This window comes from Somniosus microcephalus, chromosome 10 (genome assembly GCF_052327205.1).
Source record: "Somniosus microcephalus isolate GS21.2 chromosome 10, FLI_Smic_1.0, whole genome shotgun sequence".
In the NCBI taxonomy this organism is placed as follows: domain Eukaryota; kingdom Metazoa; phylum Chordata; class Chondrichthyes; order Squaliformes; family Somniosidae; genus Somniosus; species Somniosus microcephalus.
The window spans coordinates 147,380,301-147,396,762 of record NC_140996.1 but is presented as its reverse complement, the minus strand read 5'-3'; the positions used below and the strand labels follow the sequence as shown (position 1 = coordinate 147,396,762).

Below are 16,462 nucleotides of genomic sequence, written 5' to 3'. Positions count from 1 at the left end.
GAACTTCACTCGCGCCACCCCATTGTGCGCCGGGCGGCCCTAACGACTGTGAAGTGGAACGGTACACAGCCGAGGCGGGCCGCGGGGAGCGCAAATGAAAGGGCACTTACCCTGCACTAAAAATGGAAGCCATTTTGCAGCATTCACTCTTGTGCAACGGATTTTTGGAGAGAGACCAAGGAAGAGAGCTTACTGCTTTGGCCCAACACTAGGACAGGTATTTTTGGCTCAGGCCAGAGCTGTGCAATTCTCTTTGCCTTCATTGAGATCTCAGTGTTTGCCAGCATATAATGGGGGCTGCATTGGGTGCCAACGCTGAGTTTCAGCCTTATGCCGGAAGGGCTTACAGACGCCGTGAGAGAGTGGCAGCCCTGGCTAGACGCAGAGGGGGCAACAGGCGTCGCCAAGTGAGGCCTTACCCACCCAGGGTATACCGCCAGCAGTCCTCCTATCTGACCATGTCTGCCGCGCAGTGTGTTAGGAGGCTGCGATTCAGAAGGGAGGTGGTTGCAGACATCTGCCAGCTGCTGCACAGAGATCTGCGTCCACAGCTGATGCGCAGGACGTCTCTGTCGGTGGCAGTGAAGGTGACGGTGGCTCTCAACTTCTATGCCACCGGCTCCTTCCAATCCGCTGCTGGGGACATCGCTAACATCTCCCAGTTCGCCGTGCATTGCTGCATCCGCCAGGTGACCAATGCCCTTTTCAGAAGGAGACGTCAATTCATCTCCTTCCCCATGACCCTGGAAAAGCAGCAGCAGCGTGCAGTGGGATTTGCAAGAATAGCGGGCTTCCCCATGGTGCAGGGCGCCATTGACTGCACGCATGTGGCTTTGCGGGCACCTCTGGAGCATGCCGAGGATTACCGCAACCGGAAGGGCTACCATTCCCTCAACGTACAGCTGGTGTGTGACCACAGGCAGCGCATCCTAGCTGTCAATGCCCGCTTTCCAGGCAGCAGCCACGATGCCTTTATCCTGCGACAGACAACTGTGGCTGACATGTTCCAGGCACAGCCTCACCCAAGAGGATGGCTTATCGGGGACAAAGGCTATCCTTTGTGTACCTGGCTCATGACCCCGCTCCGCGCGCCCATGACCCCTGCTGAAGAGGCATAAAACGAGAGCCATCAAGCGACCAGGAACATCATCGAACAAACAATCGGCGTCCTCAAGCAATGGTTCCGCTGTCTGGATCGCTCCGGGGGAGCCCTCCAGTATTCGCAGGAGCGAGTCTCCCAATTCGTCGTCGTTTGCTGCATGCTGCACAACCTGGCTATCCGCAGGACTCAGGCACTGCCACCTCACGTTGGACCACCACCTCAGGAGGAGGAGCAGGAGGAGCATGAGGAGGAGGAGGACGAGGAGTACCAGCCCAGGAGGGAGGCAGAAGGTTCACTTCTAGGCCCCCTGTCAGGGAATGGCTTGTGGCAATGAAAGAACATGATTGCAGCCGCTCCGCAAGCCCTCAGCCGGCTAAGGCAACAAACACTTCAAAGATCAAACATGGACAATGTGAATAAATAAATGGTTTATTGTACAAACTCAGGGCCCTTCCCACATGAAAACCAAAAACAGACGAAACCCCCAAGAAACACTCACACACATGACTCACTCCCACAACCTGGGGAGCATTAACAAAAGATGTAAACAAAAATGGCCTTCATCCTTGGCCTTCACAAAACACACATTCCAGAAAACACAACATTTGGACACACCCTCTACCTAGTGGCCCGCGAGGGCGATGCCTTCTGCAAACTTTGGCGGCCCCTGCACGCCCTGCTGCTCCTCCTCAAAGTGAGGCCATTGGCTGCTGCAAGGCTGGGGGCAGGCTCCTGAGGGGCACATGTCGTGACGGCCGATGCCCTTGGGGGTCGGCCTAGACGAGGTCTGGCCGTCGAGGGGCTGGCTGGTGAATGCTGCAGCTGTGGCTGGCCAGCATCAGTCACTGCAGCAGCTCCTGGCAGCTCCACTGGGGGAGTGGCAGTGGCGGCTGGAGGAATGGGGGCAAGCTGGCGGATGGCAGGCGCTCGCTGGTCGCCTGAGACACTGGCACTCGTCCGGGCCAGCACTGCAGCATGCGCACCAATCCTTCGAGGGACAGACCGCTGTGCTGCTGCAGCGCGCCGGGTGCCCTGGCGATGCCTGGCTGACACAGCGAGTGTGGCAGCAGTGAGTGCCCGTGTTGACCTGTTCAGTGACCGCATCAGAGCACCCAGTGACTGCACGGCACCACTGATCACCTGGCCACTCGCTGCCTGAGCTGCCCCGAATTCCGCCCGACTGGTGGCCTGTGAGGCCCCGAACTCGGTCACACTCCGAGACAGGGACTCGATGGCCTCAGGCAACCCTGCCACTACCCCCATGAGATCCGTGTGCCGGCGCTCCGAGTCCGCGGACAAGTCCTCGAGGCGGCGCATCTCCTCGGCGTTGGCCGTCTCCGGACTGGAGGCCGGACTCTCCCTCTGGGGAGAAGGCCGCCGAGCTGGCTGACCCTTCCTGCGTTGCTGGACGCCGCTGGGCCCAGCAATTGGACTCCCCTCCGACCCTTCCCCCCTCTGGGGAGAAGGCCGCTGAGCTTCCACCCCCCTCCCGCGTTTCTGCAGGCCGCTGGTCCCAGGAGCTCCCCTCCCCTCTGACACTTCCCCCACGCTCCCCTCCAGGGAAGACGTGTCCCCTACATTGGCATGGGTTGCTGCGGCTGAGGGTTCCCCTGATGGGCCGCCTTCCTCTTGCTCCTCCTCCTCCTCCTCTTCTGAGGGGCTGTCACTGGCAACTTCAGGGACCTCCTCCTCACCATCTGAAAGCAGGAAGGCACAAGAGTAGCTTTAGAGTGAGGAGAGGGCATCAGCGAGGGATGCATGAGTGGTGGCATTCAGCGCATTGGTCGGACAGTGGCAAAGGATGTAGATCTGATGCGCAAGTGGGACGAGAGAGGTCCAAAAGGTGATGTCCTTACCATTGGTGCCCAGAACAGGGTCGGCATCTCCAGATGCAACGGAGCCAATCACCCGGGCACCCGTGATGCGCTCCACGCGATGTTGCAGCTCGGTGAGCGGCTGGACCTGGGGTCCGCCTCCCCCGGTCGCAGACCGGCTCCTCTTATACTTGGCCTGCAAGAGAAAGGACGGCCTCTAAGTACAGTGTGTAGCCCTGATCTTGTGTGCACTGCCTCCCATGGTTGAATAGCCTGGCCAGTGTGTTAAGTGCACAATGTGCAATTGATGTTCATGAGTGTCCCATAGCTGCTGCATGAGGGCTGGCCATTTGGGCTTTCAGGTCCCTTTGCCCATAATGTGAGGTGCACATGCAAGGATGAGGAGGACACTGGAAAGGGTACTCACCCTGACAATCCTGGCGAGGTCATTTAGCTTTTTGCGGCATTGGACACCGCTCCTGGGGACCTCGCTGTTGGATGACACCTTGGTGGCGACATGCCTCCATGCTCTCCGGTAGACGCGGGCCGGCGGCTTCCTGCCATTGTCCGGAAACAAAATATGGCGTCTCTTCTCCACAGCACCAACCAGCACCCTCAGATCATGCTCTGAGAAGCGCTGCGCTCGTTCACGGGCCTTCTCCATGGTTTCAGGCGCTATTTGGGTCCAGCAGCAGTGTTCAGGCCTAGCTGCAGGGCTCCACTATCCAGGGCGTGGCAGCAGACCAAGTCGACCCTTCCCCCTTAAGAGCTGGCCGGCGCCAGGGTGTCTGCTGTCAATCAAGAAATGGCCGCACCTGCGCTGCGCCCAGCCTCGGCGCTCTTGCTCAGCACCTCCAGCTTAGCGCCTAAAGAGAGGCGTGCATCGCCAGTTTTAGCGCTCGAGCAAACTCTTAGGGCGAAGCTAATGAATATCGGAGAAGTGGCCTCGAATTTGCGCCGGGCGCAAACTTTAGCGGCCGCCCGACTTTACCGCCCCAAAAGTGGCTATAATGAATTTCTAGGCCCTTGTCTTTGAGTTATCAATACCTAAAAATGAGATGCCAACCTGATGAAGCTACAGCGCAGGACTACATGCATGTTAAACAGCAGAAGCAACATGCTATTGACAGAGCTAAGCGATCCAACAACCAACGGATCAGATCAAAGTTCCGCAGTCCTGCCACATCCAGTCATGAATGGTGGTAGACAATTAAGCAACTAATGGGAGGAGGAGGCTCCATGAACATCCCCATTCTCAATGATGGCGGAGCCCAGCACATGAGTGCAAAAGACAAGGCTGAATCGCCTGCAACCAGCTTCAGCCAGATGTGCCGAGTGGATGATCCATCTCGGCCTCCTCCCGAGGTCCCCACCATCACAGAAGCCAGTCTTCAGCCAATTTGATTCACATGACGTGATATCAAGAAATGGCTGAGCGCACTGGATGCAGCAAAGGCTATGGGCCCCGAGAACATCCCGGCTGTAGTACTGAAAACTTGTGCTCCAGAACTAGCCACACCTGGCAAGTGCCGCTTGATAGCACTGTTGACGACACCTTGTATCACTTCGCTGATGATTGAAAGTAGACTGATGGGCCAGTAATTGGCCGGATTGGATTTGTCCTGCTTTTTTTATAGACAGCACATAGCAGGGCAGTTTTCCTGTTCCAGTACAGCATCTACCCGACAAAGTGGAAAACTGCCCTGCTATGTGCTGTCTATAAAAAAAGCAGGACAAATCCAATCCGGCCAATTACTGGCCCATCAGTCTACTTTCAATCATCAGCGAAGTGATACAAGGTGTCGTCAACAGTGCTATCAAGCGGCACTTGCCAGTGATGCCCACATTCCGTGAATGAATAAAAAAACACTTCCTGCATTACGTAAATATTGGCTTAAAATGGTTTCCAACAGTGTTTTCTAATATCCAGCATATTTATAAATTTAAGTGGTTAATATAACAAAAATGTTTCTTCATTTACATTAGGTAGCTTGGTGGAAGGGACATCCGTAGAAAATAAGCTAATATATAATCTTTATATGGACAATACAAGGAGTTTTATGTACATTTTCCCAAGTGCGATTTCTCTCTAAACCAGCAATGCTATTTGAAACTGGCAGGATGGAATTATTGTTGGCAGTTGCTAAGGACTCATTCATACATGAGACTTCATAAACAAATCATATACAAAAAGAAGTTATGTTTGTTTTTATAGTCATCATAGCTTCATTTCCAAAGTATGCAAATTTAATATTACAATGATCTGGATGACGTCAACAATAAAATAAATGACATACTGAAGGAAACTGCCTTCAAGCAACTTTTATGCTTGTAATTATTTTTTTTATTACTTATACCACTAATGTCAAAATATTCATGGGCGCAAATATGATACTCATTGCAGAAGAGGATGAGATCTGTTATAAGTGGGGAATACAAAACTACTCTTGTAACATTAATGTTTAAAACCCAAATGTTCGGATATCAAATGTATAAAACCTCACGTCTTTAAACCAATTGATTCCAGCTCTCCATGTGCTTGTCTTTAATGGCACCAAAAAATATTCAAATTATTAGCTACCATGTCCTATAAGTCTGTTACTCGTTTTTATTACTATCACAACTTATATATTATGATTAATAAAAGACTGTAAATAATTGGTCACAAAATGATCACGAATATAGTCATTGGCCCAGAATTTGCAGTTGTAATGATGGTGAGGCTGTCAGCGTTCGCCGTCATTACCGTGTAAAACTGACAGTAACTTCTGGCTTCCGCACATGTACAGTTAAACGCGGAAACTCGGAAATTGCTGTCAGTGATACCCTGTTCCTCCACAGAGTGCGCTGTTGCAGTCTTCACAATGCAATCAGCACAGAATCCCTAGTCTTCACAATGCAATCAGCACAGAATCAGTGATTTTGTGAACGTCAACTTTTTACGCACTATTCTCACTGTAAAAAGCACTGAAAAAGTTAAGCCTTGTTGAATGAGGTGTAACTAAGTTTTTAACGGCGTACTAAGTCTAATTACTGCTGAACAACCTATCTTGCCCTGAAAAACTAATTTAATAATTCTGGAGCGTCATTCACTCCATTCCATGATAAAAATTCCATAGATTTTTTAAATAATGGCCCATAATTTGTGGTCAGTGGCAAAGCAAAGGCATTCACCGCTGGCCCCGAAATAATCTTCCCACAAAGATCTTGTGATCTCTGTGACGAGAAGTTTGGCTTTTCCGATGTGTAACTGAAATCAACGCAAGTTAATGGGGAATCCCTAACATGAGTTGCTGTGACGTCAACAAGCTGTCTAAGCAGCCAATCAAAATGCAGAATTTTCACTGACAGCGAACCAGGAAGTGTTGGATTGAGCAAAACAGAGATTGGGGCTCTCACATGGGGAAAAGGCAAACCTGAAATAAAGATGAACAAATATTTTTTTTAAAGTTCTAAAGTTTCTTACATTTTTTAAATTAAAATGAATAAATTTGACACTCCACAAATTTAAAATTTCAGGGCCATAAACTTTGTTTAACAGTCAATGCACTGTTAAAATCCCAATTACACCTAATCCAAAAGGGTCTAACTTTTAATGGAGTATTTAACAGTGGTATTACCGTGGAAGAGTCAAAATTTGACATGATTTGACAGTTAAACTGATTGCCGGCTGTGGGGAGGTGATGCCGCAGCACAGCCAATGTCAGAGCAGTAAATCACTGACAGCAACTTCAGGATTTCCACGTTAGGATGTGCATACATTACATCCTGAAGTTGCGGTCAGTTTCAAAGGGGTAATGACAGTGAACGCTGTTCGTTCAGTGTTATTGCCCACCGCAAATTCCGGGTCAATCATTTTTTTTTACAGTTTGTTTATTTCAGCTTCTAATTTAATCCCATGTGTATGTCCCAATCTTTATTTCTCTCTCTGTAAAATTATTAAAAAGTGAATGATAATCAGTGCTTTTTACTTCCTGGTTTGCTGTCTATGAGAATTCTTCAATCTGATTGCCTGCTCAGCCTGCTTGATGACTTCACTGTTCGTGGACACCAGAGATCCCCTATAGATGGTGCCAGAATGAAATTTACTACATAATAAGGGAAACTGATGCCACAGAGTCCGCTAAATCCTTGTGGGCAGCTTTTTTTGAGGTCAATGGCGACATCGTCACTTTGTTGCTGACTGCAAAATCCGAGCTATTATGTATTCGCACATTTCCTCCATTTACATGTGCATTATACAACATGATGATATAATTGAAGGCCAGACACAATACAAATTCTAGGTCATGTAACTGATGTTAACTGTGTGATACACTTGGCCCAAAAAAATATACCTAATATGCAAAGTGCAAACTGTGGCATTTTTTAAAATTAAAAGATCTAGCACCATTCTATTGTGACATCAGAGTAATCAATAACATTTAAAAATAATTAAACTTAATCAATTTACAAGCATAACAAAATTAAATCTTTAAATTCTATAGTATAGCCATAAACTCCTTTTTTAAATCAGGATTATTTCCAGTAATACATTATTTGTAGGTTTGATTAAACATCTTGGCAGTTAATCAGCACAGGAACTATTCATTGCCTCATATAATGCTGACAAACGAAAGTTATATCTTAAATTAAATGCTTGTACCCTGTAGTATAAAAATTGTTTAGCTGTGAAATACATTTTTTTTAAAGTGAATTTTGTTTTACAGTGTATATTGCAATGGTAGTGAAAAAAACAGAAAATAATTGCCCAGACTTCACCACTAACTTACCAACTATCTCCATTACCTCACTGCTCAAATTGTCTTCCTTAAGTCTCTGTTATTCCTTAATGACTGTAATTTAACCGTCATTTAATTTCATGTAATGTTGATTTGAGTGCAGGAACACTGTGAGGTTACCTGGGAAGGATACAGATATACAAATCCTAAATAATAGAGAATAGTAAAAGGTATCACTGTAAGTAAAGTGAAATTAATATTAAAAGATTTTCAATTATTCTGCAGTAATAAAATTACACATACAGTATTATAAATGAACTCCTAAGTTCTCAAACATGGATGGGGTTGTGAAAGTTAGGACACAAAAACCTATTTTAATCCAAATTCCAAATTGCTATCAAGACTGCAAAAACATCATGCACTTGGCAATTTAGTCTTTCCTTGGAGCTCTCTATAGCTAACGTTTAGCATGAAACCGGTTTAGTTGCTGTTTATACACATCCAGTATATGTAGTCATTGATTAGTGTATAATATTCTTTTAGTGTATATAGAATTTTCTAGATCACATAGAAGTAATGCGGTTCCTTTAAGAAGAAAGGAGTCAGGGAAGTAGTATAATATCAGCTTCACAACTTAAATTGTGTCTTATTCAGATAATGGTCACTGGGCGGGTATTTTCATGTTAGTTATCAACACAGAGTTAGGGCCTATGTGTTGAAAATTGCTGCTTGAGGAAGAACTGCAGGGGTTTCTCTGTGGAGTAACAGCATTGTACCGGCACTAACAGCCTTACAAATGTTGGGGTTTTCATGTAATGGTTGGAATACAAGGCTTGTAAATTATGGATATGTTTTCCATATTCTTATGCAGGCAACATGCAGAGTTAGCCTGAGTTTTCTCCTCCGAAAAGGGAAAGGAAAAGGAATTGTCTAACATAATGCAATAAAACATGCAAAATTGCTGCAAATAGCAGTGAGGGACAATGAGCATTCGCAGCTGGTCAGCAGCTATACTGCGATACAGAACTGTGCTGAAATATTAACATAAATCTTTTAAGGTAATTTCAAACTTCTTGAGTATTCAACTTTATTTTCCTGTTTTTCAAATAACATTTCCAGTGAATATTACCGAAAATTATGAAATTAACACTTTTTGTAATACTGAACCACATGAGCTTATATTATATAATATAATACTGAACATCTACAATATAATATAGATATTTGGGGGATTTTAACTCTCCCCACTGGGCAGGAATGGGATGGGCGAGCAGTTAAAATGGAGTGGCTCCGTTTCCTGCTCTGTTCCCGACCATCTCTGACTTTAACGACACTGGCGTTGGTGGTGGATGAGGCGCCCGCCGGACTCAGGCAGGAGCCTCATGCATAAATGTTAATCAGGTCCTATGATGTCATTAGGACCCCAATGACATTTTAGTTGGGGCCTGTGCAGGGAAGTTGCTGTGGCTTTCCCACCAGGCTGAAGACAGGTTTGCAGCTGGCAGGAAGGACGAAGAGACCTTCAAGGTAAGTGGATTTTTATTTGTCCAGACAGGAGTTGGAGTGTTCTTCTGGGCCCCACAAGAAAAGTCACAGCCTCGCCTGACCAGAATCCCCCCAAAACCTCCTCCCCGCCATTTACCTGCAATTGGGTAGTTGGCCAAGGGTCGTCTGATCTTCCCTCACCGGCAGCCACTATAAACGCTCCTCTAATTGTAGTGCTCTAACTAAGATCAGCTAACTCAGCATACACTGATAATCAAACCTCTGATCTCCTGGCCTGTATGGCTCTGCTAATCACTGCTTTAACCAACTGAGTGATTGGGGGAGTGGGTCGGATATTCTACACAGGCTCATTTATTTGTAGTTTAACTGTGGTTTAAATAATATTAAATATTTGTTTTGCATTGGTCATGTTTTTCTGTGGAGAGATTTGGTAGGGACTATAAAATTAACAGTAATGGATTTATAATCAACAAAGTTTATTGTATACAATGAATAAAATGTTCACCGTATATATCATAACTTTTATTTTCTGCAACTGTAGATGAACATTAAAGTGTCCTTTGTCATATCTCAAACCTCACAACTATACTCAGCAGTCCTGGTGCATAATGTTATATTTTCTAGAAAATATACTTTTAATAATAAATACCTCCAAGTCAGTTATAGGTTGAGTGCTAACACTGTTTATAAACTACTCAAACTTTTCTCTTGTCTATAACTTCATCATAACTCTTCACTCAGATTAATCCTCAGTATCTGTTACTCTTTGACCAGCAGCTGGCGCTAATGGGGCGCTGATGCAGTAGCGCCGGGGCGAGGCGAATCCAGCGATGCATGGCAAATCCGGACCCCCCGTTGTGCCGTCGGTACGAGGTACCACCGGGGACTTCAACGCCAGGCAGATCATGACGTCTGTGAGCGTGCGTGCCCGATCTGCAAAATTGATTTTCGCCACCTACCTTAGCGCCTCGACCAGACAGCGACAGGGAGAGGAGGCGTCAAGCAGGCAGAAGCCAGCTCCGGGGGCGTTATTTAAAGGGATTATGAGTAATGAGTCGCAGCTGTCAGGTTAGTGGAGTTTCAGTGCTTTTTTGTCAGTTTGACATTGTGCAACAGTTTAATTCAGTAATTTAAACGTTCTTTTGTATCAGGAGTGTTATGGTAACTAAAAAGTAGTTACATTTATTCTTAAAAAATATCAAAGTGCTACACTTGGCTTACATTAACGGGGGCTATACTGACAGTCGACCTAGCCCTCCAGGATCTACGGCAGAGGGAGCGGAGGCTGCAAGAGAGACTGGAACATGTGGCCAGAGAGTGGAAGGCCATCAGGCCTCTCAACAGGAGACCTTACCCTCCGAGTGTATTCAGAGAGCACTTCTACCACCAATTTAGCGAGGAGCAGTGTATTAGAAGGCTCCGCTTCACCAAGGAGGTGGTCACAGAACTCTGCCACCTCCTGCAACCAGACCTCCGGCCTCACATCAGGGCGACCACGGCTCTCTCAGTGGCAGTCAAGGTCACTGTCGCCCTCAATTTCTTTGCCAGTGGATCCTTCCAGTCTACAACAGGAGACATAGCTAACATCTCGCAGTTCGCCATCCATTGCTGCATCCGGGAGGTCAGAGGCTCTCGACAGTAGGAGAAGGGACTACATTTCCTTGCCCATCACCAGAGAGAAGCAGGATGAGCGTGCATATGGCTTTGCCAGGGTAGCGGCATTCCCCATGGTGCAGGGTGCCACTGACTGCATCCACATGGCTATGCGGACACCGCATAACAATCCTGAGATCGCAAAGGCTACCACTCACTTAATGTGCAGTTGCTTTGCGACCACAGACAGCTAATCCTCAATGTTAATGCCCGCTATCCAGGCAGCAGCCACAATGCCTTTGTCCTGCACCAGACCGGTGTGCCAGCACTCTTCCAGCCACCACGTCAACTGGAACCAGGAACATCATCGAGCAGATCATCGGGGTGCTCAAGTAACGGTTCCGCTACCTTGACTGCTTGGGAGGAGCCCTCCGGTACTTGGCTGAGCGGGTGTCCCATTTCATGAGGGCCCAGCCCTTGCCACCAGGGGTTGCAGGACCACCTCAGGAGGAGGAAGAGGGAGCGGAGGAGGAGGAAGAGGAGGAGGAGGAACAGGAGCGAGGGAGGAGGCAGCCACTCAATCGGCCTTCCAGAAGGGCGGTTCGTGGTCACCTCATCAGACTGCGGTTCCAATAAATTAAACCCCAGATCCCTGATGCTCACCACATCCCCATCATTCCATCCCTGTTGCACGCCATATCACAGCGTAAAGCTGAAATGAGAGACACCACAAAGAATCCAAACTAAATGAATAAATTTCTCAATAATCAGTGAACACATATTTACAACAACAATATGAACTATTCACCCTTGTGTAACCCCTTAGTGCCTCTCATTACTGTGCCTTTGCCTACTCTAGTGCTCCTACGAAGTGTTGGCCCAGTGGCTGCAGCAGGGTTGGTGGAAGGCTGCTGAGTGTCAATGCGGGAGATTTCAGATGACCTTACAGGACGCCCTCGACCAGCTTTGGGCCTGGAAGGCCCAGTTGTAGACTGCACCACCTCAGCATGGACTACAGCAGTCTGGGCTGGTTGGATGACAGGCAGCAACAAGGGCAATGGTGGAGTGGCAGTGATGGGAGCAGGAATGCTGTCATCCTGAGAGAGGACAGCAGGTTCCTGCTCCACTGACCCACTGCCTCTCCCGCGGGGCAGCACCTCAGCATTCCTAGCGGGGAAGTCATGGGGGAGATGGGAACCGTGGGCAGGGTGTCCGATCGCGGAGGGTTGGCGAGGCAGGGACGCTGGATGCAGCAGGTGAGTGGAAAGGCACTTACCTCCTGCATCCAGCGGTCCTCACCTTCCTTTAGCTGGACTTGAGAGGATAGATGCTGGGTGGATGTTTCCCCTGACTGGCGCGTCTAGAGCTAGGAGTCACAGCCTCAGAATAAGGGGTAGGCCATTTAGGACTGTGATGAGCAGAAATTGCTTCACTCAAAAGGATGAGGATCTTTGGAATTCTCTACTTCAGAAAGCTGTTCATGCTCAGTCGTTGAGTATATTCAAGACAGAGGCCGATAGATTTTTGGATACTAAGGGACATGGGGATAGCGCGGGACGGTGGAGTTGAGGTAGAAGACCAGCCATGATCTTATTGAATGGCGGCGCAGGCTCGAAGGGCCAAATGGCCTACTCCTGCTCCTATTTCTTATATTCTTATGTTATGTTCTTATGGAGAGGAATATTATACATAAAATCATTTGCGGGCACAAGGACCACAATTTACACAGTATATTTATATATAAATCACTGGTTAAGCCCCAGCTGGAGTATTGTGGCCAATTCTAGGCACCACACTTTAGGAAAGATGTCAAGCCCTGAGATAGAGTGCAGACAAGATTTGCCATGGTGCCAGGGACGTGGGACTTCAATTACGAGGGAAGACTAGAGAAACTAGAGTTGTTCTCCTTAGAGCAGAGAAGGTTAAGGGGAGATTTAATTGAGGTGTTCAAAATCATGAAGGGTTTTGATAGCATAAACAAGGAGAAACTGTTTCCAGTGGTAGAAGGATCAGTAAGCAGAGGATGCAGATTTAAAGTAATTGGCAAAAGAACCAGAGGCGAGATGAAGAGAATTTTTTTATGGAGTGATTATTTGCAATGCATTTTTGACTCTCTCTGCGTATGCGCGCCCGTTTGGTACCGTGCATGCTCACTCGATCCGGTCGTGCATGTGTAATACCCAACAGTGCGGCAGCAGCCTGCACCGCCACGCTTCCCTCGGCTCAGTGCAGAGAAGGTCAGGGATCGGGTTGGTGGCTGGGGGTGTGTGGGGGAGAGCAGAGGGGATCGGTGGGGGAGAGAGGAGATCGGGGGGGAGAGAGCGGAGATTGGAGGGGAGGAGAGGAGATTGGAGGGGAGGAGAGAGAGGAGATTGGAGGGGGGAAGAGATAGGAGATCGAGGGGGAGAGAGAGGCGATCAGGGGGGAGAAAGAGATCGGAGGGGGGAGTGAGAGGAGATCGGAAGGGGGAGAGAGAGATCGGAAGGGGGAGAGAGAGGAGATCGGAGGGGGAGGAGAGAAAGATCGGAGGGGGGAGAGAGAGGAGATCGGAAGGGGGAGAGAGAGATCGGAGGGGGAGGAGAGAAAGATCGGAGGGGGAAGGTGAGGGGATCAGAGAGAGAGGAGCTCGGAGAGGGGGGAGACAGGCAGGAGCTGGTGGGGGGGGGGATGTCAGGAACTCAGGGAGAGAAGGTCAGTAACTTGTTGGGGTGGGTGTAGCACGGTGTGAACAGGTGGGGGGGGGGGAGAATGTGATCCAGTTCTAAAGGGGGGGGAATGAGAGCAAGGACATGATCCAAATGGGAAGATAGATCACATTCTCTGTCCTCTGTTAGGCCTGGATAACGTTCTTCCACCCCCACCCCCTTTACACCTGCACCACGTTCTCCCTCTCCAGGTGTTGTAGCTCCTGCGCTTGCACGGGAAGGTGCCGTGGGAAGGGGAAGGGATGTTGGGGGTGATAGAGGAGTGGCCCAGGGTGTCGCGGAGGAAACGGTCCCTTCGGAATGCTGAAAGAGATGGGGAGGGGAAGATGTGTTTGGTGGTGGGATCACACTGGAGGTGGCGGAAATGGTGGAGGATGATCCGTTGAATGTGGAGGCTTGTGAGGTGAAAGGTGAGGACAAGGGGAACCCTATCATGGTTCTTGGAGGGAGGGGAAGGGGTGAGAGCTTATAAACAATTTACAAATTAGGGGAGGGGGAACCAAGAAGCTTATATAGTACATTAACCAATTGTTCCAAAATTTAAGACAAAAATGTGTTAATCAACTTAGCAATTGCGTAGCCAACCTGTTAGATTGCAGTATATGCCCCTGGGGATACACCTTCAGTGCACTCTGCAACAAAACAATGCGGTAAAACCTAAATATATAATGGGCAGTAAACTCGCAGAGCAGATCATCCGCCAGGCGGTAAACCCGAATGATTTTCATTTCCACAATGGAAATGAAGATCGGACAAGCTCTAGAACAGGCGGGTGATGCACTCCACCAGTTGATACCCAGGAAGTGAAGACAAAAATCTACCCCACTATCTCTATGTTAAGGGAAAAAAAACCTATGATGAAATTCTGCAAATATCACAGAACAGGGTGTTACATAAACTATAAAATACTTACATGATCAGTTCTCTCCCTATTTCTTTCCTCCTCTCCCAAACATGGTTCTATGAAAGCCACAGTGCCTCGCCCAGGTTCTCATGTGAACCTTGACTGTTATTGTCAATAGGGTACTTGACTGTGAACAGCATTGCAACGAAGTCTGATCGTGTCCTCACCCAACATCCAAACACACTTTCTCATACAGACCATTGAATAGCAATCAGTTTTGGGAATCTTGGCCTATTCTCCCCTTCTCTAACTTAGGGGTACTGAAACTAACTGTCGTAATCCAATGCTGTCCTAGCTGAGATCAGCTAGCCTACCACAAGCATGAACTTGAAACTGGGATATTCTGTACTGTATGCCTTAGGACTACAATAGACAGTGCCTATTAACCAGTCAGGGAGCCACACATTCATTTTTGAGAGTAACAGTCGGTTCCCAAAAGTTACTGCAATCACTTATTAGTGAACAGGATTAATTGTAATCAATGATGTTGATGAAACTATAACATATTCGAGGTTCAAAACAGAACATAGATATTTTAAAATTTAAAACGGATTCAATTTTACAATTAAATAAAAGGCAATTAAAATAAAAGAATAATAAGTGATTATTTACATATAGCTACTACTCATGCATAGACGTGTAAAGGAGGCCCAATTTGCTTTAAAGTGATATTGTTACAAGCACGAATTTTTGAAGCAAGCTTATAAAGCTATATTTGCAGCACATTTCAAAAATCGAATGTTGCTGTCAATACATGGCACGTACCTTGACAGCAATATCTTATATTAAATACAGGCTTCAGGTACGCATCCATTTATGCAAGCCATGAACAAAAAAAGGGGAAGGGAATCTCATTTGCACCAAAACCAGAAATATAGTAACTTTTGCGTTTTTTAGAGAATACGAAAAGTAAAGAAAAAGTTGCACGCATCACTGTAATTTTATCATGACATTCAGCATTCAAAATTCTCAGAGCATCAGTTAGGTGTTTTCAAAGTTGCTGAAGACACTCAATAATCAAAGGGAACCAATAATTAATTTTCTCAACAGCGCCCACACAAAGTCATGTAATAATAGAAACGACGTGACACACAAAAGCAACAGATAATGGCCGTTTACATAACATTAAGTTAAGAGTTTTAAAAGTCCCGCTTAAATCTACACAGCCGATCCGAAAGTTGTTTTTCACTAGAACATTTGGGAAGCAGAAGCGGGCAGTGCAGGAGCGGGCGATTGCGCTGAGTGAGTGAGTGGCTGAGGTTTACCTCCTGCCGCTGCTGACACCTGCCGTGTGTCTCCACAGGGGCGGCTCGCTGCTGCTGTCAGGTGAGGCGATCTGCGCGCGGTCACTGGGCACCGCCGGGCGGCTGCGGCTGAGCACCAAACCCGCTCTCCTACATGGTCTCTTGTCGTTGTATCTCATGTTGTAAACGCATCTCAAGGCACGGAACTAAACCTGGGCAACGAAAACAGTGAAATCCGCAGACTTCCCAATCACCATAGAAACTATTAAATGGCAGAAACGCGTTTTTAAAAAAGAACTGATTATATAATCAATGCAATTCGGTCACTCTTCGTATAAAGTGACGATCGAGGAGAACTGATACAAAAATTGGGATAAATAAACGTTAAATAGGTCAGAGAGGTTTTTTTCTCTCTGTGTTGCACTCAAACCGGATTATAATTTGTTCCCCCGTGGCCCCCCCCCTGTCGCAGAAAGCAAGCCTCAATGACTGGAAGAGGAGGAAATGATCCACTGACCTAAATATTTTTCCAAACATCTGTGACCTTTTTCTGGCTCCTGTGGGAGGAGACAGGCGCGGGTCCAAGGAACGGAGCCAAGAGAAATCTGCGGCAGGGAGGTGAGGTTCCTGTGGCGGGGGATGTGATTCATTTGCCATGCTTGGCACGTCGTAGCGTTTCGCTCACACGGAAGCATCCCCGGACTCACTGTGGAGAGCAATTAATTTATTAACAAGGGGTGGCTGCAGAAATCATTGAACAACATGTGTGGGGCGATGGGCAAATCGTAGGCAGAAAAGGGCTGCACCCTGCTCTTGGTTCACTCCGAGATGACAGCACATTGACGCTGGCTGCACGGTGAAGTGCGGGTTTTT

General features: G+C 47.5%; 1 protein-coding gene across 1 annotated transcript in view; it reads right to left on the bottom strand.

Annotated features, from left to right (window-relative positions):
- Positions 1-16,234, bottom strand: part of LOC147111741 (neuronal PAS domain-containing protein 2-like) — a 214,086-nt gene extending 197,852 nt beyond the window's left edge. The window contains exon 1 of the mRNA XM_085998936.1: positions 15,611-16,234. Coding sequence (XP_085855062.1) covers positions 15,611-15,768 — 158 coding nt within the window. The 5' untranslated portion in view covers positions 15,769-16,234. The remainder of the gene's footprint in view (positions 1-15,610) is intronic.
- Between the last annotated feature and the right edge of the window lie 228 nt (positions 16,235-16,462).